This window comes from Typopeltis vanoorti, chromosome 11, assembly GCF_054136105.1.
Source record: "Typopeltis vanoorti isolate ZY-2024b chromosome 11, IOZ_Tvanoo_1.0, whole genome shotgun sequence".
Taxonomy (NCBI): Eukaryota; Metazoa; Arthropoda; class Arachnida; order Uropygi; family Thelyphonidae; genus Typopeltis; species Typopeltis vanoorti.
The window spans coordinates 126165050-126192808 of NC_143559.1; the positions used below are offsets into that span (position 1 = coordinate 126165050).

At 34.6% G+C, this 27759-nt stretch overlaps 1 protein-coding gene across 3 annotated transcripts in view; it reads right to left on the reverse strand.

The window, feature by feature from the left end:
* Nucleotides 1-912: 912 nt before the first annotated feature.
* Nucleotides 913-27759, reverse strand: part of su(w[a]) (suppressor of white-apricot) — a 224604-nt gene continuing 197757 nt past the window's right edge. For all 3 annotated transcript variants that reach the window (XM_090400460.1, XM_090400459.1, XM_090400461.1), the window contains exons 12-13: nucleotides 10217-10633; nucleotides 913-1120 (exon numbers count right to left, since the gene is read on the reverse strand). In XM_090400460.1, the coding sequence (XP_090256586.1) occupies nucleotides 1036-1120; nucleotides 10217-10633 (502 nt within the window). In that variant the 3' untranslated portion in view covers nucleotides 913-1035. The remainder of the gene's footprint in view (nucleotides 1121-10216; nucleotides 10634-27759) is intronic.

Here is a 27759-nt window from a genome sequence, read left to right on the forward strand (position 1 = left end):
CGGAATGAAAATTTGTGAGCTAGCAAAGAATCTATGTCTTCCAAAATCTACAGATTTTGGAAGACATAGATTCTAACGAGGAACGAATTGTAGCCACAAGGTAAGGAATAAAAAAAAATCATTACCTTGCTATGAAGAAATTTTGCATGACAAGAAAAAGACATTATGCCGTCAGACGAATCTATTAGATTTTATGAAACCATTGACATCAAAATAACTTTCTTTTTTTTTATGTACGAAAAACTACAATTATGATTATATTTCTTAAAAAATATAGGTGTTTTTGTAAACCTTTGGTCCCAATTAACTAATATTTTGTATGCAAAATTATATCCGAGTTACGCAAATTCAACTTACACGCTTTTTGTTGGTCCCACCTACCGCGTAACTTCAGGGTATGACTGTACTTATTTAGAAAGATCTCACTGTTTAGATCTTCTTACTGTTAACACCAAATCCTGACCTGCTTGTTTCTATAATTCATCTGCTAACTCCACTTCTTTTCAATTAATGGTGCCTACGTTTAATTCTGTTTTTAAAGTCATACTAGCTTTTCAGTTTATCGTTGTTCTCTGCTGAAAAGTGTGGTCTTGTATTATCAGGTAATGTTCGAGATGGCAGGATATGTGATTATATTGTATCATCATATGCATAGATGTAGCTTCAGCCAATATAGAATACAATCCGACTGGCTGTCCCAAACTGCCAGCCCATCATTATTCATTCAGCAATGGGACACACTAGGAAGGCGAGTTTTTGAAAGTATCTTAAGTCCTATTTAATTTTCCATATTCATTATAGGTGTCCCAATTATACAGTTTTGACTCTTACAATTCCCATTTGCCTTTTGGCACAGTGGCTAAAATTTTCAATAACAGAAAATGTTCAGCAAAAACAAATAACAGCTACACGTACAAATATGCAAAATGTTTATTTACAAAGCATCTGCATGAAGAGGGGAAAAATACTATAATTTAACATTGTCAACACATATTCTAATCGCACATATACAGAAAAAAACAATTTTATAAACATTCATTTTCTTCTTTTCGACTTCTGTGGGGTTCCCAGACGTGAATTTAGCTTGTGATGTTTAGGTGAAGGTGAACGACTACGTGACCTAAAATTAAGAAAAAAAAGTTATATTTTTCTGCATGTAGTGTGTAGAATTCCTAAACAGAATATTTTACAGCAACTCTCACTACAGCAAACCACAAGCCAGAGGAACAGTTTCTGAAATAGCAAATTTCCTTCACAATAAAATTCACAGTGCTGGACTTTGGCTGGGCTTTTTTGGTGGTGGTGGTGTATGTGTGTGTGTTACATTTGCTGCAGTGAGGGATAACTGCATTGCATCTATGCATACTGAGATATACAGATATAAAATTATATTTATAATATAAAACAGCTGTTGTAATTTTAGTAAATTTTAAAAAATAATAACAGCATTTAAGAAATAATAAAGGTATTTGGCTATGAGAGTAAACTTTATTATTATTTTTTAAATCAATAAATTTTACCCTCATTTAAGCTTCAGAAAGCCACAAACATGACAGAATTTTGGCATGTTTATGGCTTTCTGAAGATTAATTTCTTACACTTGGAGCATAAATAAAATACTTCTTAGTAATCTAAACTACATTTGAATAAGTTAGGATCCAATGGCTTGAACACCAGACAGTGGACCATAACATGTTAAAACCTCTGCAGACAAGATTCAATGTCCTATGGTTAGGTTTGTAATTTGCAGATTCTTCAATGTCTGTCAACAATTATAAATCCTGGCTAATTTGTTTCTTTTCATAGCATGCAAAATGGTGGCACCTATTATGAGACTACCTCACCTTAGCCAGGATTCAAAACCTAGGATTTTGAAAACAAAAGGATATTTGAAATCACTACTGATTCTTATTTCTAACACTTAATGCAATTGGAAATCAAGAGAAAACTATTTCTATCAGAGCTGCTACTTTTTTTTTAAAGCCAATATTAATTTAATTTAAAGTATTCTGAACCTCAGGTTCATGTTGCTCCTTGAAAATAATACATAAGAATACATAAACTTAGTTTTAAAGAGCACACCCTACTTATCCTGCTTTCTGGCTGCAATTTATATAAAATTAAGGTGTGAAATGTAGTTTTAAAATAAATTAGTCAAATGAAAGCATCTTATCTAAATTTAAAAGTAGAAAGTGTAATGAAACACCCACTTCACAATTCCAAATCTGAATATAGCAAATTCTTCTATCTTTCTAGAAAATGAATATGGTTTAAAACCACAGAATTACTAAAAAGAAAAGGACACAAATGAACAAAAATCCCAAAACTGCAATGACTAAAATCATTACTCACATTATTGTGCAAAACCACTCCACAAACTGGAAAAAAAAAAAAAAAAAGTTATGATCTTTGATTTCAACAAAAATAAATATATATATAAAAAAAAAATAATGAAAGGTTTATTTGAAACTTTAGCAATCAAAACCAACAGCAATGTCACAAATCTGCCTATATATTTTTTTCAGAAATTTGGCATCTCAATCATACTCAGATAATCAACCTGTAACTTGTAACCAATCAGAAGACTCCATTCTTGCCAATGCCAACCATATAAGAAGCACCATTATCCTTAATTCCTTTCAACATCAGTCATCCAATTTTATTTTCAATTTAGTTCTTTGGGGAAAAGAAGTTTTTTTATCTTCCTTTTCACCACAAGTATGATCACTTATTGTATTTTTATTTATTCCTGGCCACGTCACATCTTGCAGGATGTATTCTTATTTTATAAATTTAATTTTTGCCTTATATACTCGTTTTTAATTCCTGGGCTTATATTATTTCTGCAATTGATTTGGCTTCTCAGCTAACATATATATAAAGTTTTTGATGTTACTTATACCACACAAGTAATCTTATTTTTAAAGCACATATAGTAGAAAGAGTAGAATTTAAAAATTCAGATTTTGGAATTGTGAAAGTCTCTCTCATACCACTTTTTAATTTTAAATTTTGCATTCATTTAACTAATTTATTTTAAAACATTTTCCCACCTTAATTTTACATAAATTACAACCCAAAAGTTGGTCAAGTAAGGCTCTCTGCAAACCATTATGTAACATGAAGCAGTGGCCAGCTGGTTATTCTATTACATTTTAGCATTTTTTTGGTTCACTACATTTTTCTGTATATTAGTACTATCTCTTTTACAAGGATGGTAGTTAATTGTATTAATATAGTTTTTTTGAAATAATAGTACATTTAAGTAAGGAATAAAAAACTTTTTAATTTTAAATTTTGCATTCATTTAACTAATTTATTTTAAAACATTTTCCCACCTTAATTTTACATAAATTACAACCCAAAAGTTGGTCAAGTAAGGCTCTCTGCAAACCATTATGTAACATGAAGCAGTGGCCAGCTGGTTATTCTATTACATTTTAGCATTTTTTTGGTTCACTACATTTTTTTGTATATTAGTACTATCTCTTTTACAAGGATGGTAGTTAATTGTATTAATATAGTTTTTTTGAAATAATAGTACACTTAAGTAAGGAGCTTGATGTAATTCTGCATCAAGGAATAGTGGAGGTGGAAAAAACAACAACAAAAAAACCCACATATATATTTTTTATGCATGCGCGCGCGCGCACGCACACGCACACACACTTCATATTTGGAATAATACTACACTTAAGTAAGGAACTTGATGTAATTCTGCATCAAAGAATAGTCCAAAAATATATATATATTTATGGTGAAAAGCAAAGCATATTCCTGCTTTTCCAAAAACAGATAGTCTCACAACCAGTTTTTTAAAATGAAAACTACAACTTTAAACTATATGACACACTAATAGCCAAATACAGTAATTGGAAACAATTTCAAAGGACAAGGCGATTCTAAATTATTGTGAGGGTTTCCTTGGCTGATAATTTTCACACCAGAAACAACAAAATAAAACTGCTTACAGAATATGAAAATGTAACTCAAAAAGTTTTATTTGGCAACATGTACTTGCCACATTGATGTCTGGAAGATAATGTGACTTCATACTTCAAAATGGTGACTGTTCAAGGGAGAGCAATGTGCATACTTTGGTTTTTTGAAAGTCCGTTATCACAATGCAATGTCATTACAGAACTCAGTATGAAAAATATCCACCTCCAGATAATGCTATCCGATGTGGGTTAAAGCAATTTCAAGAGACTAGTAGTGTTCAGCACCAAAGAGGAGCAGGAAGACGAAGCACTTTGCAGGAAATGTTGATCGAACCCAGCATTTTATCAAAGCACACAAAAATTAACTGCACACGCTTCTTTGCAGTTAGGTATACCACAAATGACTGTTTGGAGGGATGTTCATAACCGCCTTCAACTCCATGCCTACAAACCAAACTGCAGATTGTGCAAACTTTACAACCAGATGATAAACCTTGCCATTTCCAATTTGCCCAAGACATGTTGTCAAAATGTCAAAGCTGATGAAAATTACCTTCGAAGATGGATATTTAGTGACATTTTGCATATTGAAGGTGTGTGTGTGTGGGGGGGGGGGGGGTCGTCATAACTGCAGAATATGGGGATCAGAAAAAAGCCTCATGTCATTGGCGTATTCGAAAGATAGAATCCAAAGGTGAATGTTTGGTGTGTTTTGTCATGTTTTGGGGCTCTTTTTCTTTGCAGCAAAGAAAATCTGGACTATCTGGACATTCTACAGCTGTATCTGTTATCTCAGTATTTCTTGACATGCATTTTTCTGGGTACTGGGTTGGGCATGTTGGACCAATTCTGTGGCCTCTGCACTCACCCAATATTATGCCGCTTGATTTCTTCCTATGGGGATATGTTAAGGACATTGTTTACAAGATTTCTGTGACCTCCCTTGATGAACTGAAGACCAGAATTGGTACTGCAATAGAAACAGTTACACTGCAAATGATGGAGAACACTTGGACATCTTACATACTATGAAAGTGAACATGGTGAAGTTGTTTAGTATTCTGAACTATTGATTCTATAGGTAATAAAAGTTTTTGAGTTACATTTTCATATTCTGTAAGCAATTTTATTTAGTTTTTTTCAGTTTGAAAATTTTAGGCCAGAAACCCTGACAATAATCTAGAATCATCCTGTATATTTCACCAATTCTAGTAAGGACAACAAGGATTGCATGTTCAAGACAAACTATAATAATTAAAGTGCACATTCTACTTTTCAACAAAAAATATATATGGTATGTACATTTTGAGAAAAAATATACGTCTTAAATTCAGAAAACATGGAAGGTATGTAACATGAATCCAACAACTATCCTCCAAAAATCCATCCAAGTCCCAACATACTAGGTTAAAAGAGATTTTTCAATGTGAGACTACAGATCTCCCTGCTTATTAAAAATATTTAAATTTGATCAAAAGTGACTTATTTGTATTAATTAAAAATGCTAATTGTTATTTATTTAAGACAACAAGTTTACGCTGATTTTAAATGAGAAAATAACATAACAATAAAAGTGAAGCTTTCTCATGAACTTTGTATATCATATTGGAAGTACCAGATGAATAATGTAAAATATTTTTTAAGGATACGGTCCAGGGAGTAAATTACTTCACTGGCCTGCTCAGGTACCAGATCTAAATCCAAATAAATGTCAATTGCTGAGGTGGATTGAGCTATTTGAAACAGGTATCTGTGAGAACTGAAAAATATGACTGAGCCTGCAAGCAGATATCCACAGATAGGTTCTAGGTAATATATACATAGATAGGTAATATGGAATGTGCGCTCCAACAAGTGAGGATCACTGTAGAAAAGGGGGATGCAACTTGTTAGGTAGGTGCAAATATTCTAGCCACGCACTGTATAATGGACTGTCTTGTTTCATGAATATAATGTTTTACTCCTAAACAAATTCAGTGTGAGACAAATCTTCAGGATTCTCACTAAATTCAATAACAGCTGTAAATTTGGTATGAACAGCAGCAATAAAAAGACCAACGATATAAAATTTGGCGGGAACACAGAAAACATCAGCTGCCCTTTCAACAGAGAACCTACAGAACAAGTAAAATATTTCAGCTATTTAGACTTTTAGTGAAGAAGGGGAATTAAGAGGAAGGAGTGGCCCAGGTTTGATTCCCATCGAAGAGGTGAGGAACTTGAGGATCTTCCTCAGGCATAGCCTGCAAGCCGACAAACCAGCCCCATGAACATATACTTCTACGGTCAAAAATATACCCCCCCCAGCGGCAGGTCGGTTGGGAGCGGTACTAACAGGAAGTCGCACATCTAAGTAACACGTGGACCCTGCATAGGAAGCGGGAATAACGCGTAGTGAAAGAAGAAGTGAAGAAGGCAAATTGAATATGGAAATAGATAACAGAATAAGCAAAGCTGGAGAACCAGGTGAATAAATTTATATGGAATAAGAGAGAAATTAGTTAAAACACTACATTAACAGTATACCAGACAGTATTCAAACCAGTTTAAGTTATGGATCTGACAACAGACCACACCAATGGCAGAATATTAAAAATGAAGATATTAGGAAGAAATGCGACATTGTTAGCATTCAAGAATGCATGACTAGAGCTAATATAAAGTAGTATAATCACTTAAACAGAATGAGAGAGGAATTAGAAGAGGTGTTTGATGATTGGCAGGATAAAGACCCCACGGTCTATGTGAATGATACAGTCAGATGTATCCAAGACAAACATAAGATCTGAATGCCAACAATTGATAGACTAATCTGGAGAAAAATTATTGATGAGAGATTAGTAATAATGTAGACTTATTCACTGAGTACTGTCATAGTATCCTGCACATCTCTTGAGGTACATAAGATGCCAATATTACAAATGAAGATACTAGAAAGAAACCAAACATTATTAGCATTGAACAAAGCAACAGGATTTATATTTATTTTAAAGTAGTCTAAGCAGAGATTATCTAAGATAGTATGATTACTTAAACAGAATGAAGATGGAGATCAACTAAACAGAGCAAGAGATGAGTTAATGAAGTTATGACTGATTTAGAAGATGAAAGAATAAGAGCTGATCGCAACAGACATCTGACAAATGTACTATATATGATAAGTTTATAACTTTCCATAGCTGGAATTCATATAAATATCAGAATGAAAGAAAACTGTTGACAAGAAAGTAGTAATGAGCAATCAGTTGTGTTAGATTGTAATAGTATTATCAGGAAATGATGAAATAACATACTACTGTACAATCCTTATTATCTGGCTGTGGCATTGTAAAGAACTGTTGCTCTTGTACCATTCATGTACTACTTTTGACTTGTGGCATGGTAAAATTAATTTATATCAGCTATGTCAGTGTGTGAATTCTGCATATTCTAATAGGGTTGTTGCAAAGGTCACTAGGTATCAGTGAAATATGATAAATTTCTAACAAATGTCTTAACAACATGATTATATGTATATTTTTATACAGAATATAAATATTTATTGTGAATAAATTGAAAAGAACTGGATCTGGGTATGACAGAAAAATATAGATGCCCAAGGACAGCATGAGAAAGTACAGAATCTGTTCAGTCTTCAGTTATCAGTTAGGAATGCATCCTGCAGAGTGAACATACCCCAAACCATAATTCACTGAATTTTGCATTCCTCTGAAGAAAATGCCTCTCCACATGCACAAGATTCACAGAATCTCGTGCACACACTGCTGCATTAACATTTTGCCCAACTAGTACTCTTCCTTGTATCTTTGTAAAACTACTTAAAAATGAGAGAGAGAGAACTTTAATGAAAAGTTTTCTGTTGTGTCTATGAAACCACAATATAATATTCTACTGAACTCATATCCTCACATTAACAAAAAATATGGGGAGGGAGAGAGATGGAGCTCACTTCTTCATAATAATCATTTAAAAATCACTTCTTCATACTGGATACTCATTTTTACTAGGACTTGACATTCAATCTAAAACTTAATAGTCTAAATACATTAATCACACACACACATATATATTAACCCTGTCCCTAAAAAGGAAAATTTTTTTTTTTAAACCAGTGTATTCTCCCTACATTGACATAGGATCACAAGAGGAATGCCTGGATAAGAAATCAAAGCCTCTGACATGGAAAACAGAAATGCATGAAAAGAAACAAACTAATGATAGACAAAAGAAGTACCAGACTGGACTGGATTCTCTTTGAAGACTGATTCTAATGTGTAATAATAATATATGTATGTATGTATGTACAGGAAAACCTTGCTTAACGTGATTAATTAATCCATCAATTAATGCGCACTAAGTTAAATCACGTTAAGCGAATACAATAAACAATAGGAATAATTATAATTCATCCATCAGCTAGCATAAATTTTTAAAAAAAAATTATAAGCTATATTAGAGGATAAAATAATCAAAGTTAATAAAAATCAATTGCTTACATTTTTATTTAATGCTTAAACATTTGATTGATTACAAAAAAAATTAAGTAAAGATGTTTAAATAGTGCTCGAACTTTTTCATCTTGCCATGCAATTTGCGATAGCTTTATCAAGATTGAGTTTAAAGTCACCTTTTGCACTGCCTACTAATAAAAGGGTAAGACGATCTTTAGATACATCGTATCCTGGTTGAGATGCTTCCGTTTTAGCTAGGAAAGATTTTGTTGGCATATGCTTCCAAAACAGACCAGTTTTGTTAACGTTGAATATTTGACGATTGTCATAATCAGCCTCCTGAATTATCCTTTGCAATTCTTCAAGAAACTTGGCCGCAGAATCTTTATCAGCACTAGCAGATTTCCCAGTTATCCTTACGGTATGCAGTTCAGCTCAATTTTTAAAATGGTCAAACCATCCTAAACTTGGTCTCTTTCAAGTGATGTAAAAATATTGAGAGATTTTTCCTGAATATTCCTTGTACTCAGAGGTTTTTTTTTGGTTACAATCCTAAATCCAGAGTGATAGAAGCCGTTCCATCTCGATCATTAAATGGCTTCTATTTCTGATGATCTGGATGCTTAAAGAAGCAGTAGCAACTTGTTTTTTGTACTCTTTTCTCTTATTTAATATAGTCCGAACTGTAGACTCTGTGTTTCTCAGGTCTCGCACAATCATTGTATTACTAGCGCCACTTTCTCAATGACTTCCAGCTTTTCCTCTACCTTAATTACTTTTCTTCTTTTTTTATTACTGCCACCATCTTTATCAGTCTTTCTCTTTTCCATATCAGGGGTTGCATATGATAAAGCATTATAGGTATCTAAATTAAAGCAAAATGAAGAAAAAGCAATTGATCAAGAGAACAGAGATTGCATGTGCACTTGCGATGATAGCTTTGAGTCAACTGTCGAGTGTTGCTGGCCACCGCCAGCAGCACTACCACATTGACAAGTGCCACTGCTCTCTGCAGATTGGCGACAAAAATTTCGTGTTAACTGATTAATCACTCGCTTAAAGCGGGAAATAGTATCATTTCGCTCAATCACGCATATCGAATTTGCGTTAAGTGAGGTTTCCCTGTATGTGTGTATGCACTCTTCAGTTACTATTCAGCAAAAGATTATGTCACATTTTCAGTTTGAAGAATAAAACAATACTGTAAAAGAGAAAAAAGAAATTCAGTAAACCTTAAGTTCACATCTATTAATGTTGGTGTTGCAGTTGAGCTTCCTCCAAATGCTGTGGTATAATCAAGTTACTTTCAGAAACATAAGAAAATAAATTTCAGCTAGTGATATTATGCGAGATAATCATCTGAACAAACTGTTTCCTTCCTGATTTACTTGATTTAACACTGATTTATATACATATATTATATATCAACTAAATAAAAAAAGATTCTGTTGAACCATCTGTAAACAGCAACAAAATGAACACTGTAGTTAGTCTTTGATCATCCAAAGTCCATATTTAAGTGTCATGCATATTGTCATTTTCATGATAAAGAGCAACATAAATATGAAGCAATGATATGAAATTATACTGACAATGAGAAACATATTTCTCTTCAATAAATAACAATTTGGATGTAATAATTTTATTACACAGTGATTTCCATATTTTACTAAATTAGTTTACCAGAATTGCCAAACTACTGATTAAAAATTATTTCAAATGAGTTACTTCAGATTTTCAAGCCTAAGAGGATTAAATATGAAATTACTATTTCAGAACTTATTTTCAAAAATTACAAAGTAAGATTTGTAAACAGTAACTTACCTCCTCACAACTGCATAAGCAGCAGGTAAAGTTTTAGTTTTTTTATTCTCGGTTTTAGATTTTGACTTAGACCGTGAGCGAGAATGATGATGATGGTGTTGGGATCTGGAACTTCTAGAAGCAGACCTGGATCGTGAATGCCTTTTCTTATGTACAGATGATTTTTTTTCTTTTGATCCTGACCGTATTTTAGTCTTTGAATCAGAAGATCGAGATGAATGTGATTTGGAACGAAGATGCTTCTTTTTCACACTTTTAGATTTAGATTTTAATTTTTTCCTTTTTTTACAGACACTTCCTATATCTTTCATTTCTGGGGACGATAATGATGACAATGAAAGCCTTGCTTCTATGTCATCTTGTGGCCTAATAACACATGAGAATGGGGCTGTATCTGTTATAGGTGTCGGACTTTGCCTAAAAAAAGTGAAAACAAATTTAAAAAAAAAAAAGTGAAATGCAATGGCAAAATACTAAACACCTATAATTATTAGACTAATTGTCAGAGGATAATAAATGAAAGTCTAAGACAAAAGGAATTGGCTCAGCTTTTTATTTTTTTTAAATTTAAATAAAAAAATCAATGTGACACCTAACATGTTAATATAATAATTTTTATTTATTTATTTATTATTATTATTTATTTTATTTTATTTTTTTTTTTTTACAAGTTAGGTTCAAAAACATGTCACAGTCAAGCTGGTTCAATAGTCTGCACATTTGCAGATTGTATTCATCTGGTTTCAAAACCAGATATTTCCAATTTAAGGGCATTGTCATTACAGAATTAGCTCAGGTTAGTGCAAACTGTGGAAATTTATAATAAATGATGTTTGAAATTTAAATTTCAAACAACTCATTTCAAACATATAAAAGAAACAGTGGAGGCCTGAAGCAAAAAATGTGCTTGGCCTTCAGAGCAGGTCAAAGAATTATCTAACATTCAGCACACCCACTGAAAGAAAGTGGAACTTGCAGAACAATTAGAGAAATATCACACTGATATAATTTGTGTCACCAAAATAAAAAAAAAAGTAGGTAAGAATCTTCATCTACAAGATGTTACATTCAGGCAGTAATGATCAGGGAAAGGAGGTAGTCACTATGGTATTTGAGGAAGATAATTTCCTTGAAGTGCAGACAATATCAGAGTGACACGGACAAACATCAAAATGGGGAATTAAACAATGAGACTAATTTGTGCTTATACTCCCACAGAAGGTCCTACTAAGGGAGAACAAAGCATATTTCAAGTTATTAGAGAAGGCAGCTGACATAGCAAAAGGAAAATCTAGTCCTTGTTAGAGATCTAAACAGAACTACAGGAAATGAATACAGAAATACAGGTATCCCTCGATTAACGTGGTTAATTAATCCCTTGATGTTACCTCGTATATCAAAATCGCGTTAATCAAATCTAATAATCAATAGTAAAAATTACAATTCATCCCTGATATATTACTGTACCAATAATTCATTTTATATGGTACTCTTTTAGGAAAGATAAAAAATGAATGTAAAGTAAATGTTTATTAAATAGTTGTACCTACATTATTTACTGCAATTTTTTTTTATCAAAAGAAGTTACCAAGGGTCGTTTGAACAGTTTTAGTTTATTTTCTTATCGGCATAAATTCTACCATAACAAGCAAAATGACTCTCCAGACCTCGGCACACAAGCAATAAATAATAATAAATAAATCAGCTAACGCCTTTTATTCCTTTATAGGGAGTAAGCAAGGCCTTTATATCCTATCTAGTTTTTGGAGACTGAGTGGGCAGTTCAATCTCCACCAGTAGCCAATCAGAGATAGCTGGCCCATGTCTATCACTAATTATAGCAACCACCAATGAAGAGGCTGGCAAACAAGTGCACCATCTCTTCGTACCTAACCCTAACAAGATATGTTACTGCCTGAAATCATGTGGGTACTACGGTCGATTTTCTCGAGTTTACGGGAGGAAAAACCCGCTTGCCTGTGCCCGAGATAGACTAACTCAGGAATTGGTTGAAGAAAGGCTTAGAAAAAGTTCCTCCAGTCGGCGACTAGACTTGAACTTAAGTCTGACTTCAAGCGACCAAGCACAGATGATGCAAGCGCCACTTCCACTGAGCTACACAGGCTAACTACAAGCAATAAAACATAAAGAAAAAACACTGCAAATATAATACATGATGGTACAAATTAAGTGGGTATTGAATCCATCATTATTTCATAGCCGAATATATAGAAACTAAAAGTATCGGCAGATGCAAGCATAAGCAATCTTATGGGCAATTCGTAGTAAAGATGGAGTAAGCTCCAGATCACTTTCCTTAGTACTTTGCATAATGTAAAGCACATCTCCTAGAGGAGATGTATGATAAATAAGCCTTTGGCTTTCTATTTCAGTAATACATGATAGTTTATTTATTTTCAGTTACAATCTAGAAATTATTGAACAAAGAATAAAAAAAAACAAAAAAACTAAACCATACTATACTGACATCGGAGGTCGCGGTATCTCTGAGATATAATTTACTGTCAAATATCACAAACCTTTACATAACATACGTTAAACCAAACCGACAGCAAAAAACAGTGCAAAATATTTATATTAAACATTTTGCATGTATCTGTCAGATCAACTGCAATCTCTGCAGGGTTAAAGGCACGTTAATCAAGGGATTGCTGCAATTACTTTCACTGCATTAAGCAAGGGATACCTATATTTCAAAAAAATTCACAGTAAAGGACAAAGCTAATAACTGTAAGTACCTGCTAGATTTCTGTTCAGGACACAGTGTTTGTTCCAAGATAAAGATGTGCACAAATTTGCATTGAGAGAAAACACAAGAAATAAGAAAGGTCTCATTGGCTATGTTACTGTTCATGCTGGTTCAGGTGAAAAGAGTATAGAGGATTTGAAACAGGAAGTGATTACCTTTTAGTTTGAGCAGGATAAAAATGAATATCATATTAAAAATAGATATCATGAAGGTGGAAAAATGTTCTGGATACTATTAAAGAAAAAGCTTAGAAATAGAGGAATAGGTACTGGAAAAGTATTCAGAGATATATTCCATATCTCTGAAATGAAAATAATGATAGCAGCTTGAAGTTAGTTGGTTGATTAGGAGTTTATTGGTAAAAAGGTCATGTTGCACCAAACCAAAGGTTGGAGTGGTACTTGAGGTAGTAATAAATAGTAATAAAGATATAAATTAGTAAATGTCATGTTATATATCAAAACCAAATTTGAAAAAAAAAATTAAGTAAAGCAAACCAGTATCTACATATAAATAGAATATATAATTAAATGTGCTTTTATAAAGAAATTATTTTTAAAAAGTTAATCATGATAAATGGTGAGACCATGTTGTATTGTTCACACATAGGTAGGTCATCAGCTCTCAGTAAATATATATAAGATGATTATGCCTAACAAGAACAACTTTCTGAAAATGTAGACACACTGGCTAGACTACCGGTACTTAATTTCATGCACAATATGTAACTGTAATCTCAAGCAATTTATTTGTCAGTGTTTCCTCTTATAATGGCTGCCACTGGACTATTAGATTTGGTTTATAAACTGTTTGTATTCTGTATACAGAACTGATAAACAGTATGTAGCAAATTATCAACTGATTTAGCAGCTGCATCTGGAGAAATTAAGTTGAAAGATTATTAAATAAAACAAGAAGTGACAATAGTGGTAGAAAATATTCGGAAGCAATACAATCAAAAATATGTAACCATACCTTATAAAACACAAATCATTAAAATTCTGAAATACTGAAAGAGAGCTGGAGTAGATAATATTAAACAAAAATGCTCAAGTATGAATATATAAAAGTTTTATAGTGCTTTATACTATATAATTAATTCAAAAAACCTAATCAAAAGGCTGGATTCCATATGATTAGAGCAGAGCTCTGGTCTAAACCCTATCTAGGATGTGAAGAACCTTAATAACTAAAAGTGAGCCAACCAGTCATATGGAAGGAATAGCAGATTTCTTCCTCCCATACCCATGAAAACCAGCTAAGAGAACACATGTAATCACACACAAAAATATATATTAGGAAGTAAGACTGACCACTTTATCCTAAAATTATGATTGTGAAAGCTGATCTGGATTGGTCATGAGCCTTAAGAATAACAGATTATTATTAGAGTAGAGCTTTACTAGTCTTCTTCTTTACAGCCATTTTCTGTCCACTGTTGGACGAAGGACTCCTCCAGTTCTTTTCACTTTTCTCTGTTCTTGGCAATGGTTGACCAATTTTTCCCAACAAATTTTGACAGTTCATCACTCCACCTTCTTTTGGAATCCAGTCGTTACTATAGTGGTCCATCGTGCATCTTCTCTCCTGGATAGATGTCCGGCTTATTTCCATTTTAGTCGCTCATGGTGAAGAATGATGTCAGAGATGTGAGTCTGGCTTCTCAACTAGGTGTTTCGCTTCTTATCTTTTAATATGATGCCTAGCATCAACCTCTCCATTTTTCTTTGAGTTGTTGTTGGTTTATCCAGTGCTTTTGTTAGTGACCAAGTTTCACAACCATATGTGATGACTGGAAGTATACATTAGTTAAATGTCTTCCTTTTTAAACAGAGTGGGACATCATTGTTTTGAAAAATGCTTTTCAATTTTCTGAATGCACCCCAGGCAAGTTGAACTCTCCTATTTATTTCCTTTTGGAGTCCACAGTTTAGATCAATGAATGACCTAAGTATGTTTATGAAGAGACTCTTTCCAAGAAATTGTTTTCTATTATTATGTTTTTTGGTATTACAAAATGATTAAACATGATTTTAGTTTTTTCTCTGTTTATTTTTAGACTGACTTTTCTGCTTTCATGATATAGGTCTACTATCATTCTATTAAGGTCTTCTGGAGTGTTTGCAAAAATTATGATATCATCTGCATATCTTAGGTGTGTTAAGTTTCTGTTATTAATTTTTATACCAAGATTTGTCCAGTTTATATTATTAAATATTTCTTGAAGAACTGCTGTAAAGATTTTGGTCGATAGAGTCTCCTTATCGGACACCATTTTCAATTGATATTTTATTGCTACTTCTGTGAAGTTGGATTGTTGCTGTTGCAGTGTGGTATATTTCCTGGAAAAGGTCCATATATTCTCCAGGAACTCCCTGATTCTGGAGTGCTTTGATTATTGCATTAGTTTTGATGGAATCAAATGCTTTTTCATAATCAATAAAGGCTAAACAGAGAGGCAATTGGCTTTCTTCTGCTTTTTCTATTATTTGTTTTACTGCATGAATATGATCAATTGTGTTAAAGCCTTTATGGAATCCTGATAGTTCTACTGGTTGATTTGAGTCTAGAAGAGGGCTAACCTGTTTGTTATTACTTTTGTGAGAATTTTGTACAAATTGGAGAGAATACTAATTGGTCTATAGTTCTTTACTTCTTCTTTGTTCCTTTTTTTAAATAACAGTACTCATCCTGACTAGTACTCATCTATAAAAAAACGGTAATAAAATTGAATGTGAAAATTGCACAGAAATTTCTCTATCGAGTATTCCAGGAAAATTTATGCAGAAGCAGCAAAGAAAAACTGGGAGAGATAGAGAGACTTTTAGAAGAATAAACTGGGTTGAGGCCAAACAGAGGTTGTGAGGATCAGACTTTACTTTGAAACAAACAGCTGAGAAACCACTGAAATACAACAAGGAATCGTGTTTAACTTTTGTAGACTGGGAAAAGGATATATGGCAAGATGCCAAGAGAAAAGCTATTCAAAATGTTAAACTATAAATAGACTATATTTATATTGCAAGTCAGCAGTTTGAATAATAAATTCAAATGATAGTGGAGATAGTGTAAACTCTTGTTCTTACAGGATATGCACATTATGGATTACATCATTGATTACATTAAGAAGGAAAGTGGCATCAGATTTGATATGAAAATTTACACTATCTGATGAAACGTATCTGGATACCCCTCTGTAATTTGTAAACTGATGTCTAGATGTCACTACGACCTCACTTATCGGTATAAAAGGAGGCAAGGGAGCTCAGTGACTTCGAATGTGGACTAGTTATTTGGTTGCCACATCAGTAAGAAATCTGTCAGAGACATTTCAACCCTCCTCAAGTTGCCCAAGTCAACAGTTGGTGTTGTGATTGTGAAGTGGAAATGTGAAGGCACAACCACAACAAAACCACAGTCAGGTGGTAGGTGGCATTTAATAACAGACAGGGACTGTAGAGTGTTGAAGAAGGTGGTTTGTAGAAATCGACAGACATCAAGTAAAACAATCACCTAGGAGGTCTGCAGTGCTGCTAATTGTCCAGCCAGCACCATGACTGTGCATCAAGAGTTAAGAGGAATGAGGTTCCATGGTCGAGTAGCTGCCGATAAACCAAACATTTCTCCGGTGAATGCTAAGCGCTGCCTGCAGTGGTGTAAAGAGCGACAGCACTGGACAGTGGACAACTGGAAACGTGCGATTTGGAGCGATGAATCACGCTTTACCATGTGGCAGCCCAATCGGAGGGTCTGGGTGTGGCAAATGCCTGTAGAACAATTCCTGCAAGCGTGTGTAGTGCCAAAAGTGAAATTTGGAGGAGGTAGCATTACAGTGTGTGTGTGGGGGGGAGTCATGGAATGGACTTGGCAGAAAGTCCATTCCATTCCAGAAATACCTGGCAGAAAGTCTCCCTGGCAGAGTTAGAGCTGTCATAGAAGCAAAGGGTGGACCCACCCTGTATTAATGTCCAGTATTGGAAAGTGTGTCACAGGGAAAGTCTGATTATAGTTTCGAGTACGTGTCCGGATACTTTTGATCAGATAGTGTATATTGAATAACCGCTGTAACAAATCTGATACGAACCTCAGCAATAAAAAGAATATGTAAAACAGGCAGAACACTGAAATCATCAACTACATCCTGAATGAAGATCAGTAAAGAGCAAAAGATTTCAGATATTTAGGCACAATTTTTAGTGAAAATGACACATTAAATATGGATAGCTGGTATGGTAGGAAGTCAACTAAATAAGAGAGAAATCAGGCAAAATGAAACTAGTTATATACAAGACAGTGTTCAAACAGTTTTAACTTATGGATCTGAGAAGTGGGTTAAAAATAAATGCTTGATCAAAGACTGGTGACCACACATGAGAGTTCATGAATGGCAGTATTATATTAAAAATGAGTATATTCTGAAAGAACTTGCATTGCTAGAAGAGCTGATCTCAGGTAGTATTGATCACTTAAACAGAATGGGAGAGGAAATATTAGCAAAACAAGTATTCCTTTTCTTCAGTGGGCCAAATTAAATCTTTAAAATAAAAATTAGCAAAATTTAGACTCATGATAACGAAAAGACAAACACTTACTCACATGCAAAATTAAACTTAGCGGACACTCACTGCTTACATGTTACTCACGTTACGCCAGGATGTGTTGCAACACGCTGTTCATTATGTACAACGGAGAAACTCCGAATTTGCATGAAATATGCCCCGCATAAAAAGAGACCCGGGTGTATTTGGAAAAATTCAAAAGAGACTTGATATTATGAGCAACAAATTCTGCAGGTAAATTACAGTATATACAAAGGATCATAAATTTTATTATCCTCTGAGCTGTATCTTCAGAGTTACAACCTTCCATTATTCTATAAATGCATCTCTGACAAGCTACTTTACCTACTTCAGGACTCCAAGTGAAGTGATGGCTCACACCAGGTGATGAAACCATCTCCCACTACAAAATGTTTGTGAAATGGTATGCAGCTGTTATTATTATTAGACCTACAGGGAGTCAAGGGCTCATTGTGGAAGCCATACATCACCCAAATTAGATGTCATACCTTTTCTTTAGTTCATTCACACCAGATGCACTCAACATTTCAAAAGGCAAACTGTTTTCCATTCGCTCATGGCTCTGAGAGAAAAATCTAGCACTTACTCCTTTCTTAATTGCACTACTTCCGTGTATGTCCCTGCCCCTCCTCTTCAGACCCTCCATAAAATAAAAATTTATCAACCGATATCCTATAAGGACCTCAAAATTTTATAGACTGCTATCATATTACCCCTCTTTCTTCTGTCTACTAGTGTCTGCAATCCACATTCTCTCCTTGTAATCTACATTTCATAATCCTGATATCATCTTTGTAACTCTTCTCTACAGCTGTTCCACATTTTCTTTATTCCTTTGGAACCCAGGAGACCAAATCTGTACACAGTAGTCTGGATGCAATGGTATTATGTTCTTGTAAAGAGGAAAAACGACCTTCCATATTCTTACATGTCAATGCTTATTTTAACATTGCAATTGTCTTCTGAGTTGTATTTGCAATTTTTACTATGTGACCTGTGAGCTTCAATTTTCTATCAATCGTAACTTCAAGATCTGTAGCCTCATCAGTTATTCCTTGTGTAATTCCACCAATATGCCATTGGATATCTTATGATGTCAATGTGCATAACTTTATACTTGCAAACATTGAGTTGACAGCCATAATCATTTGCCTACATTTCCAGCCCATTCAAATCATTCTGAAATGCTGTATATCAATAGTATCTCTGATTTCCCTGCCTATCTTTGCATCATCAGCAAACAACTGAATATTTCATGTCAGCCTCTTTTTCAATATTAATGTATAGATGAAACAACAATGGTTGAAGGATTGATCTCTGGAGTATGCCACTGGTTACCTTAAATCTAGGAGATTCACATCTCTTATATACTACTTTCTGATATAAGCCACCCACTTATCCAAGACAATCATTTATATTCCAATCTCATATTCTATACTTTGTGCAATAGCTTTTCATGTGGTATCCTATCAAATGCCTTAGCAAAGTCAGTATCCATTCCCTTTATCCAACTAAACTATTAACATTATAAAATATGAGCAAATTGCTCAGACATGACCTTCCATTAGTAAACACATCCTTGCAAAACTTATTTTAGTCCACCCAATTCTGTATGCATGTTCTTAACTTTTCTAAAATCTTTACAATTACATTTACAATGACCACACCACTTATACACAAGTAGATCATAATGTACTGGTATATAATTGGTGTGGCCTTACATTATTGATCTTTTGAATTTTGCTATCCATACTAGTTACTTCTCCTGGAAGGCCATCTTATATAAACAGATAGAAAATATTTCCACGATTTTTCCCCTCTTACTCTCTCTGGCCAATTTTTTATATGGAATATTTTGAAAAACATGCTCTTGATACTGCCAGTCTATTTGGTTAAGATATATTGATGATATATTTTAACCTCTCGGTCTCTCAGGGGACCCTGTAACCCCTAGAGAGTGCGTCCCCTGGGTGGTGGATAGGGGAGCCCACCATATGTGTGTGTGTATATGGTGGAATGGTCCGAATATACCGAATCAGGACTCATAGACCAACAGGGCCCAATCACCTTGATTGTAAGGGAAGCAGCACTCCCATGGACCCCTAGCTGGATCTTTCCTCCTTCTACTATTTTGAGGAAGATCCACTTACTTTAATCTTTCCTATAAAGCCTTATCAGCCAACTCTTCCTATTTTATGAATCCTTTGCTATTAGAGTACTCGAGGGCCATGGGGTCTTTTCATTTCTGGCCTTACAACTATGCCCTCTCTATAAATCTTACTATAATTCCTCTATAATCTACTCTTTCCCCCTTCAATATATCCTATTCCTCCTATGGGTTTAAATTCGGAAGAAGGCTAGTTCAGAAGCCTTAAGGTAGCAGCCCTACCAATGAACTATTCCATCGTCAGGCTAGTCCCCTGACATGGAGAACATAATTCTACTAGTAAGCTGACAGAAAAAGATAATCAGATTGAATCTATATGAATCAACCCTGGAATGGAAAAGGTAAAACAAAAATGGAAATGACAAAATATAATACACATAGAAAACTGGAATGTAAGAGGAACAGCATATAAAGAAATAGAATTAAACCAGCTATTAAATGAAAGAAATTTTAAAATAGCAGTAATCACTGAAACAAAAAAGAAATTAAAAGGAACTATGAGAACTGAAAATTTTAATGTGATATACAGTGGAGTCGACAGAGACCAAAGAGCACAAGCAGGAGTCATGATTTGGATTCATAACTCCCTTTCAAAACAGTTAAAACACTATAAATTATGAAATGAAAGAATAATAAAAGCTAGAATAAAAATAGATAGAAGCTATTTAACAATAATTGGTTTATATGCCCCAGAAGAGGGAAGAGATCAAGATAATACTGATTTTTATAATCAGCTACAAAACATATATAATAAAATAAATAAAAATGATTATGTAATTTTAGCAGAAGACTTAAATGCAAGAATTGGAAACAAAAAAATTAATAATAATACAGGAATACATGGAGAACATACTCTAAACAGGAATGGTAAAAAATTGATTGACTTTGTAGTTTATAATAACCTAAAAATAATGAATTCCTTCTATAAACATAAAGACATACATAAATATACTTGGACAGCAAGAGGACAGAAATCAATATTAGATTACTTTATACTAAATGAAAAGACATCAAAATTTTCACTAGATGTAAGAGTTCACAGAAGATATGAAATAAGCAGTGACCACTTCCTTGTTAAAATAAAATTAAGATTACACCTAAATGGCTACAAGTAACAAGAACAGAAAGAAAAATTGAAACATTTGTTTATAAAACTAGACTATTGAATGACACAAATGTACAATGGTTATATGAACAAAGAATTAACCAATACCTAGACAAAATAAAACAAAATGAAGAAATAGAATGGCTTAATATAAAAACGATACTAAATGCAGCAGCAAATGAAAGCTTAGGAAAGACCAAAAAATCCAATAAAAGGAAAAAAAATTGAAGATCTGGGATGATACAATGAAAAAAATAATTAAAAAGAAACAAGAAGCCTATCACAAATGATTAAGCAGTAAAAGATTAGAAGATGAAATAGAATATAAAAGAATAAGAGCCAGAGTTAAAGAGAAGTCAGAAAAAGACAGAGAATCATGGAACAAATTTGTTTCTAATTTAGAACATGATTTATATAAAATAAGACCCAATGTATATAAAATTTTAAAACACTTAAATGCAGATACCAAAGAAAACATAAAATTAAACACTGAATTGAGATTTGAAAAATTTCTAAATTACTGCACAGAATTGTGGACAGACAAATATTTTAAAAAAGACAATTGGCAAACAATTAACGAAAATGAAAAGGAAATAACTAAAGAAGAATTAGAAATCAGTCTGAAAGAAACAAGAAACGGAAAATTACCTGGAGAAGATAAACTAGGTTCAGAACTATATAAATATGCAGGAACTAGATTCAAAGAAAGACTCTTATTATTTTTAAATAAAATTTATTCAATTGGTATCCCCCCCCCCCGAATAGAATGGAAAAAAGCAATTGTGATTCCTATCTTTAAAAAAGGTAATAGAGATGACCCTAAAAACTATAGAGGTATCAGTATACTAAGTTCCTGTTACAAAATATATAGCAGAATCTTAAATCATAAACTAATGAAATATTCCGAAAACTTTATTTTATACGTACAGAATGGATTTAGAAAAGGACAATCATGTATAGACCCGGCCATGTATTACTGTGGCTTTCTTCCATCTTATTCTGTGGCGAGTATCCAGAGCATGGTCTGCAAGCCCAGAGTGGCTGTACTGGTGAAATCAGATGTAATCCTTGTGTTCTGAGATTCTGATATTTGCTGTCCTGCGTGCTTGGCCAAAGTAGGACAGTTTACAGCTGCAAGGGACCTGGTATACACCAGGTAGGTCTTTGGTGGAGCGGATAAGGGATGCCAGTTTTCTACGTGGTCTGTAACAAGTGGTCAAGTCATGTTTTTTTAAGATTTTATTGATTTTTTCTGAGGTGCCTCGGATGTAGGGAATGGTGATGGATTTAGAGTAATCTTTATTGTGAAGGGGAGGGGGTGGTGGGTTGTGGATAACTGGGTTAAGTATTTTTTGGATTTTTTTTGGAGGGGGTAGCCGTTGGCTGAGAAAGTGTCACGGATGTGATTTAGTTCAGTGGTTAGGGCTTGATCATTAGAACAGATTATTTTTGCCCTGTTGAATAATGTTTTAATAACTCCATATTGTTGTGAGGGGGGGGGGGGAATTGTTGGTGAATGTATCTGCCTGTATGGGTGGGTTTTCTATAAACTGAGAAAACCAAGGTTCCATCAGGTTGGCGGGTGACTAGTGTGTCTAGGAAGGGGAGGTTATTGTTTTCCTCTTTTTCCAGGGTGAATTTGATTCTAGGGTGTTGGTTGTTTAAGTGTGTTAGGAAGGAGAGGAGTGAATCTGGGCCATGTGGCCAAATAGCGAAAACATCATCAACGTAGCAAAGCTATATGGTAGGTTTTTGTGGGGCTGAGTTTAAGGCTTTCTCTTCAAACGTCTCCATGAAGAAGTTGGCCAAGGGTGGGGAAAGTGGTGAACCCACGGCTGTCCCCTCTATCTGTTTGTAGAATTTTTCCTGCCAAACGAAATAGCCTGAGTTCATTGTAAACTGAAATAGGGCTGAGATATCGGGAGGAAATTTAGCTTGGATTAGCTCTAAGGTTTCTTTGAGGGGGACATTCGTGAATAGGGAGGAGACATCAAAACTGACCATTATGTTGGAGTGTAAGGTTTTCTATACTGGCTTTGAAGTGGGCTGAGTTTTTTATGTGTGATGGTTTATTGCCAGTATAGTGTGAGAGCGCTTTGGCTAAATGCTTGGCTAGTTTGTAAGTGGGGGAATCAATGCCATCCACTATGGGACGTAATGGCACATTTTCTTTGTGTATTTTTGGGAGCCCATATATGTGGGGGGGGGGGTCTTCTAGAGTTATAGGGTTTTAGTCTGTTGGTAATCTCCACAGGCCAAGAAGTGACCTTCTTAAGGAGCCTATGGAGTTTTCTAATTTGTGAGTTGGTGGGATTGTAATCAATGGGGAGGTAAGTGGAACGATCTGATAATAAAGCCTTGAGCTTACCTGTGGTCTTTAAGATTGAGTACCACAGTGGCGTTCCCCTTATCTGCTTTGGTGATCACTATTTTTTTTGTTTCTCTTCAATTCTTGTAGTGCCTTGTATTCACTAATGGATATGTTGGATTTTGGAGGTTTTGCTTTATTGAGAACACAGGCTACATCCAATCTAATATCGTTGGCGAATCCCGCGTTCAATTTGGATCATTAATTCCTCGGCCGGTAATTTCTTAGGAGCAATGGAGAAGTTGTGACCACGTGACAGAGCGTGGAGTGCTTCTGGCTTTAAGGTAGCTGACGAAAGGTTAACAACAGTGTTGGTTTGTAGTTTAGGTTTGGACACCGAGTTCTTTATTAATTTATCAAACTTGTTGATATGTCGGCTCCGTACTCATTCAAATTCTTTTTTAGCTGCCGTACACGAGACGTCATGTAGGACCGACCAAAGCTCATGATTCAGCGTAAGTGAAAGCTCATTTTCTAGCATTGAAATAGCTCTGTTTATGTCAGCTAGGGAACCGCGTGTAGCGGTAATTTGCTCCCGAAGTAATGCCTGGCTAGCGCGGTTGTAAATACGGAGAGCTTTCTGTGAGATGAAGCAGTGTTTAAATTTAACACAGTTCGGGATGACTTGATTATCCTGGCAGCGTTTTAGGAATGCCAGACGGTTAAGTTGTCTGGATAATTTCAGCTTCAGTTTGCCGTAATGGCGGGCCTTGCGTGCGAAGAGATCTCCGTGGATGATCATTATTCTTGTTGAGAGGCTTATACGCTGGTTAAACATGATAACTAATATTTAAGGAATTGACAGCGTATACTAGAAATATAGATTAAATAAACTTTAATATATACTTTCCGATATTGTATACCCACCAACCTGATGGAACCTTGGTTTTCTCAGTTTATAGAAAACCCACCCATACAGGCAGATACATTCACCAACAATCCCCCCCCCCCCCTCTCACAACAATATGGAGTTATTAAAACATTATTCAACAGGGCAAAAATAATCTGTTCTAATGATCAAGCCCTAACCACTGAACTAAATCACATCCGTGACACTTTCTCAGCCAACGGCTACCCCCTCCAAAAAATACTTAACCCAGTTATCCACAACCCACCACCCCCTCCCCTTCACAATAAAGATTACTCTAAATCCATCACCATTCCCTACATCCGAGGCATCTCAGAAAAAATCAATAAAATCTTAAAAAAACATGACTTGACCACTTGTTACAGACCACGTAGAAAACTGGCATCCCTTATCCGCTCCACCAAAGACCTACCTTTGCAAGGTCCCTTGCAGCTGTAAGCTGTCCTATTTTGGCCAAACATGCAGGACAGCAAATATCAGAATCTCAGAACACAAGGATTACATCCGATTTCACCAGTACAGCCACTCTGGGCTTGCAGACCACGCTCTGGATACTCGCCACAGAATAAGATGGAAGAAAGCCACAGTAATACACCGCAGCAAGTTCAAGTATGAAAGACTATTCATGGAATCAGCCTCGGCCCTTAGGAACATGCCAAACCTCAACAAATTTGGATGCATGAGACTGCCCCAAATTTGGGAAACTTTTATCAGAAGAACTTCAGCCCAAAAGCCAATATAGCCCAATAACTACCAATATAGCCCGCCAGGGGGCACCATCAGGACTTTAGGAAAACGCTAGCTTCCTAGCTTCAGTCTCATTTGCTGTTATTAGTACTTGTGTGCACGTGTCTTTGTAGTAAGTTCCCAAGAAGATGGCAACGTGACGTTTGCCGAAATATCGGAAAGTATATATTAAAGTTTATTTAATCTATATTTCTAGTATACGCTGTCAATTCCTTAAATATTAGTTATCAAATCAGATATCCAAAGATTATGGTATGATAATATCAACAGAAAAATCAAAAATTATGGCCTTTAAAGGACAAGATCCAGCAAGAACTAAAATAGTAATACATAACAAGATCTTAGAACAGGTGAATTCATTTAACTACCTAGGATATACGATCACATATGAAAATGAAAAAGATATAAACGTAAAAATTGCAAAATATTTAAAAATAACAGGTGTAATTAACTCTATATTTAAATCAAACCTAGTTCAAAAACAAACCAGACTAAAAGTATACAATACATTAGCCCTACCAGTCTTAATGTATGGAAGCGAAATCTGGACAATAAAACAAAAAGACAAACAAAGATTGACAACAGCAGAAATGAAGTTTATGAGAAAAACTGCAAAGTATACCCTATTTGATCACAAAAGAAACGAAGAAATTATGAAAGAATTAAACCAAGAACCAGTAATAGAAAAAATTAAAAAATATAAACATAAATGGATGGAACATGTTCAAAAAATGAAAACAGAAAGATTACCAAAACAAGCCATTAGGAAAAAGAAAACCAGGATGTTCTCTTTAACGATTCAACGAGCTCACTATTGAAAAAAAGTTATCTTTTTTTTTAGATACTCTAATCACATGCCTGCTTAATGGTAACCTTTCTTTCTCAATTTACAGAAAATCAACCCACACAGATAGATATATTACAAACTTTCCTACCATCCTCCTCCTCATCAATGTGGGATCATCAAACCATTCTCAACAGAGCTTTCAACTTTGGTTTTCCGTCCTAAGCTTCTCTTACGGTAGAACTTATCAAACTTTCTTGTCCAATGGTTACAAAAAAAAAAAAAGACAAGTTATGTGTTCCTTCCACCTCCCTCTCAACATAAAGACTACATTAATGTCATTATTACACTTCAGGAAAAAATAGCCAGAACTTGAAAGAAATGTAATCTCTGAAGCAACTATGGTCAATCAAGTCTAGATAACCATTTCTTGGATACTTTGCACTGAATCAGATGGAAGAAAACCACCACGCTCCATCATAGCAATTACAAACTTGAAAGACACTTTTCAGAATCAGTAGCAGACTTAAAAAAAACTAGCCTAATCTTAATAAATATGGTTGTATTAAACTTCCAAAAATTTCAATTTATAGATAGCAACTCTGAGAGCTTTACTCCAATCATCAGGAATTCGACCTTCTGACCAGGCCCTCTGAATTATGCAGTGTAGTCACTACAAAACTTTTATACCTCAATACTTAAGCATTAGAGCCTCTGTAGCTCAGTCAGTAGTATAGACGAAGTCCTCTGGTCGGAAAGACCTGGGTTCGATCCATGTCCATGACGCGAGGAACCTTTATCTGGTTTCTTTCGACTAAAGGCGAGTTAGCCTGTCTCATACGGAGGTAGAGGGTTTTTTCCCAACTGGAAACTCAGGTTTTTTGTCCCTCAAAACAGGCAAACTGGCCAGTAGAACACACACAATTTACAAACAAGAATACTCAGAGGCATACGGTTAGCCGCCTCATATTATGGCTGGGAAGTCCAAGGATACTTGGAAGGCTATGGGTGCTTAAGTGCTTGTTAAAGCCACTGATGGATGGATGGATGAGGTTAAGAATTTCTTGTTGAATATCATCTACTCCAGCTGCCTTTCCACATTTCAGTTTTTGATGACTTTTTCTACCTCAAGTATTGATATGTACTCCTCTTTGCATTCCTCTTGAAAATTTTCTAGTATAGTTCTGTCAATGCTTGTTTCATTTAACAGTCTTTCAAAGTAATTACTGTAGACATCTAGGATATCCTTATCTTCAGTTTTCATGTCACTTTTATCATCTTCGATTCCTTTTACAGTACCCACCCTTTCCTCCATTTCTGAACTTTCTCAACAGCCTACAGTACAATTTCCACTTTTGTGATATTTATTTTCTATTTTTATTATATATAATACCAATATAATTTTATTGGCCATCAATGTGCTCTGATTCCAGAGTTAAAAATACTGTCAGAAAAGGGAAAAATTTAATAGGGGGAAATAAATGTCCAATGATATCCAAAACTTGCTACTAGAATACAGAACTTTGCATAATATGTGAAATTAATGACTTACAATTCTATTAATTGCTCGCTTTTTTCTTAAAACACTTGAGGAATATATTTGGCTTCTTTCTTACTATGAGGGTTGTCTGAAAAGTTTGGTAAAAAATTAAGTTAAACACATTTTTTTTTGGAAAAAATAACCTTTATTTCTCAACATGGTCTCCATCGGGGTCTACACATTTGGTTCAACGAGTTTCCAATTTTTTCATCCCATCTAAAAAGTAGGATTTGTCAAATTGTGCAAAATAGTCATTGACAGCCTTGATGACATCCTCGTTAGAAGAAAAATTTTCCCGAGCCAAATTTTTAAGTTTGGGAGGAAGAAGTAGTCACATGGGGCCAAATTCAGAGAATACAGTGGTTGTGGAACCAATTCCACAACCACTGTATGACAGCCGATGTGTGCAATGATGCATTGTCCTGATGAAAGTGCACTTTTTTGTGCTAATCTTGGTCGTTTTTCCTTCAGTTGTTCTTTTAAATGGTCCAACGGTGATGCATAATAAACTCCTGTTATTGTCTTACCCTTTTCCAAATAGTCTATCATGATAATTCCCTGGGAATCCCAAAAAACAGTGGCCATCACCTTCCCAGTTGACAAAATGGTCTTCA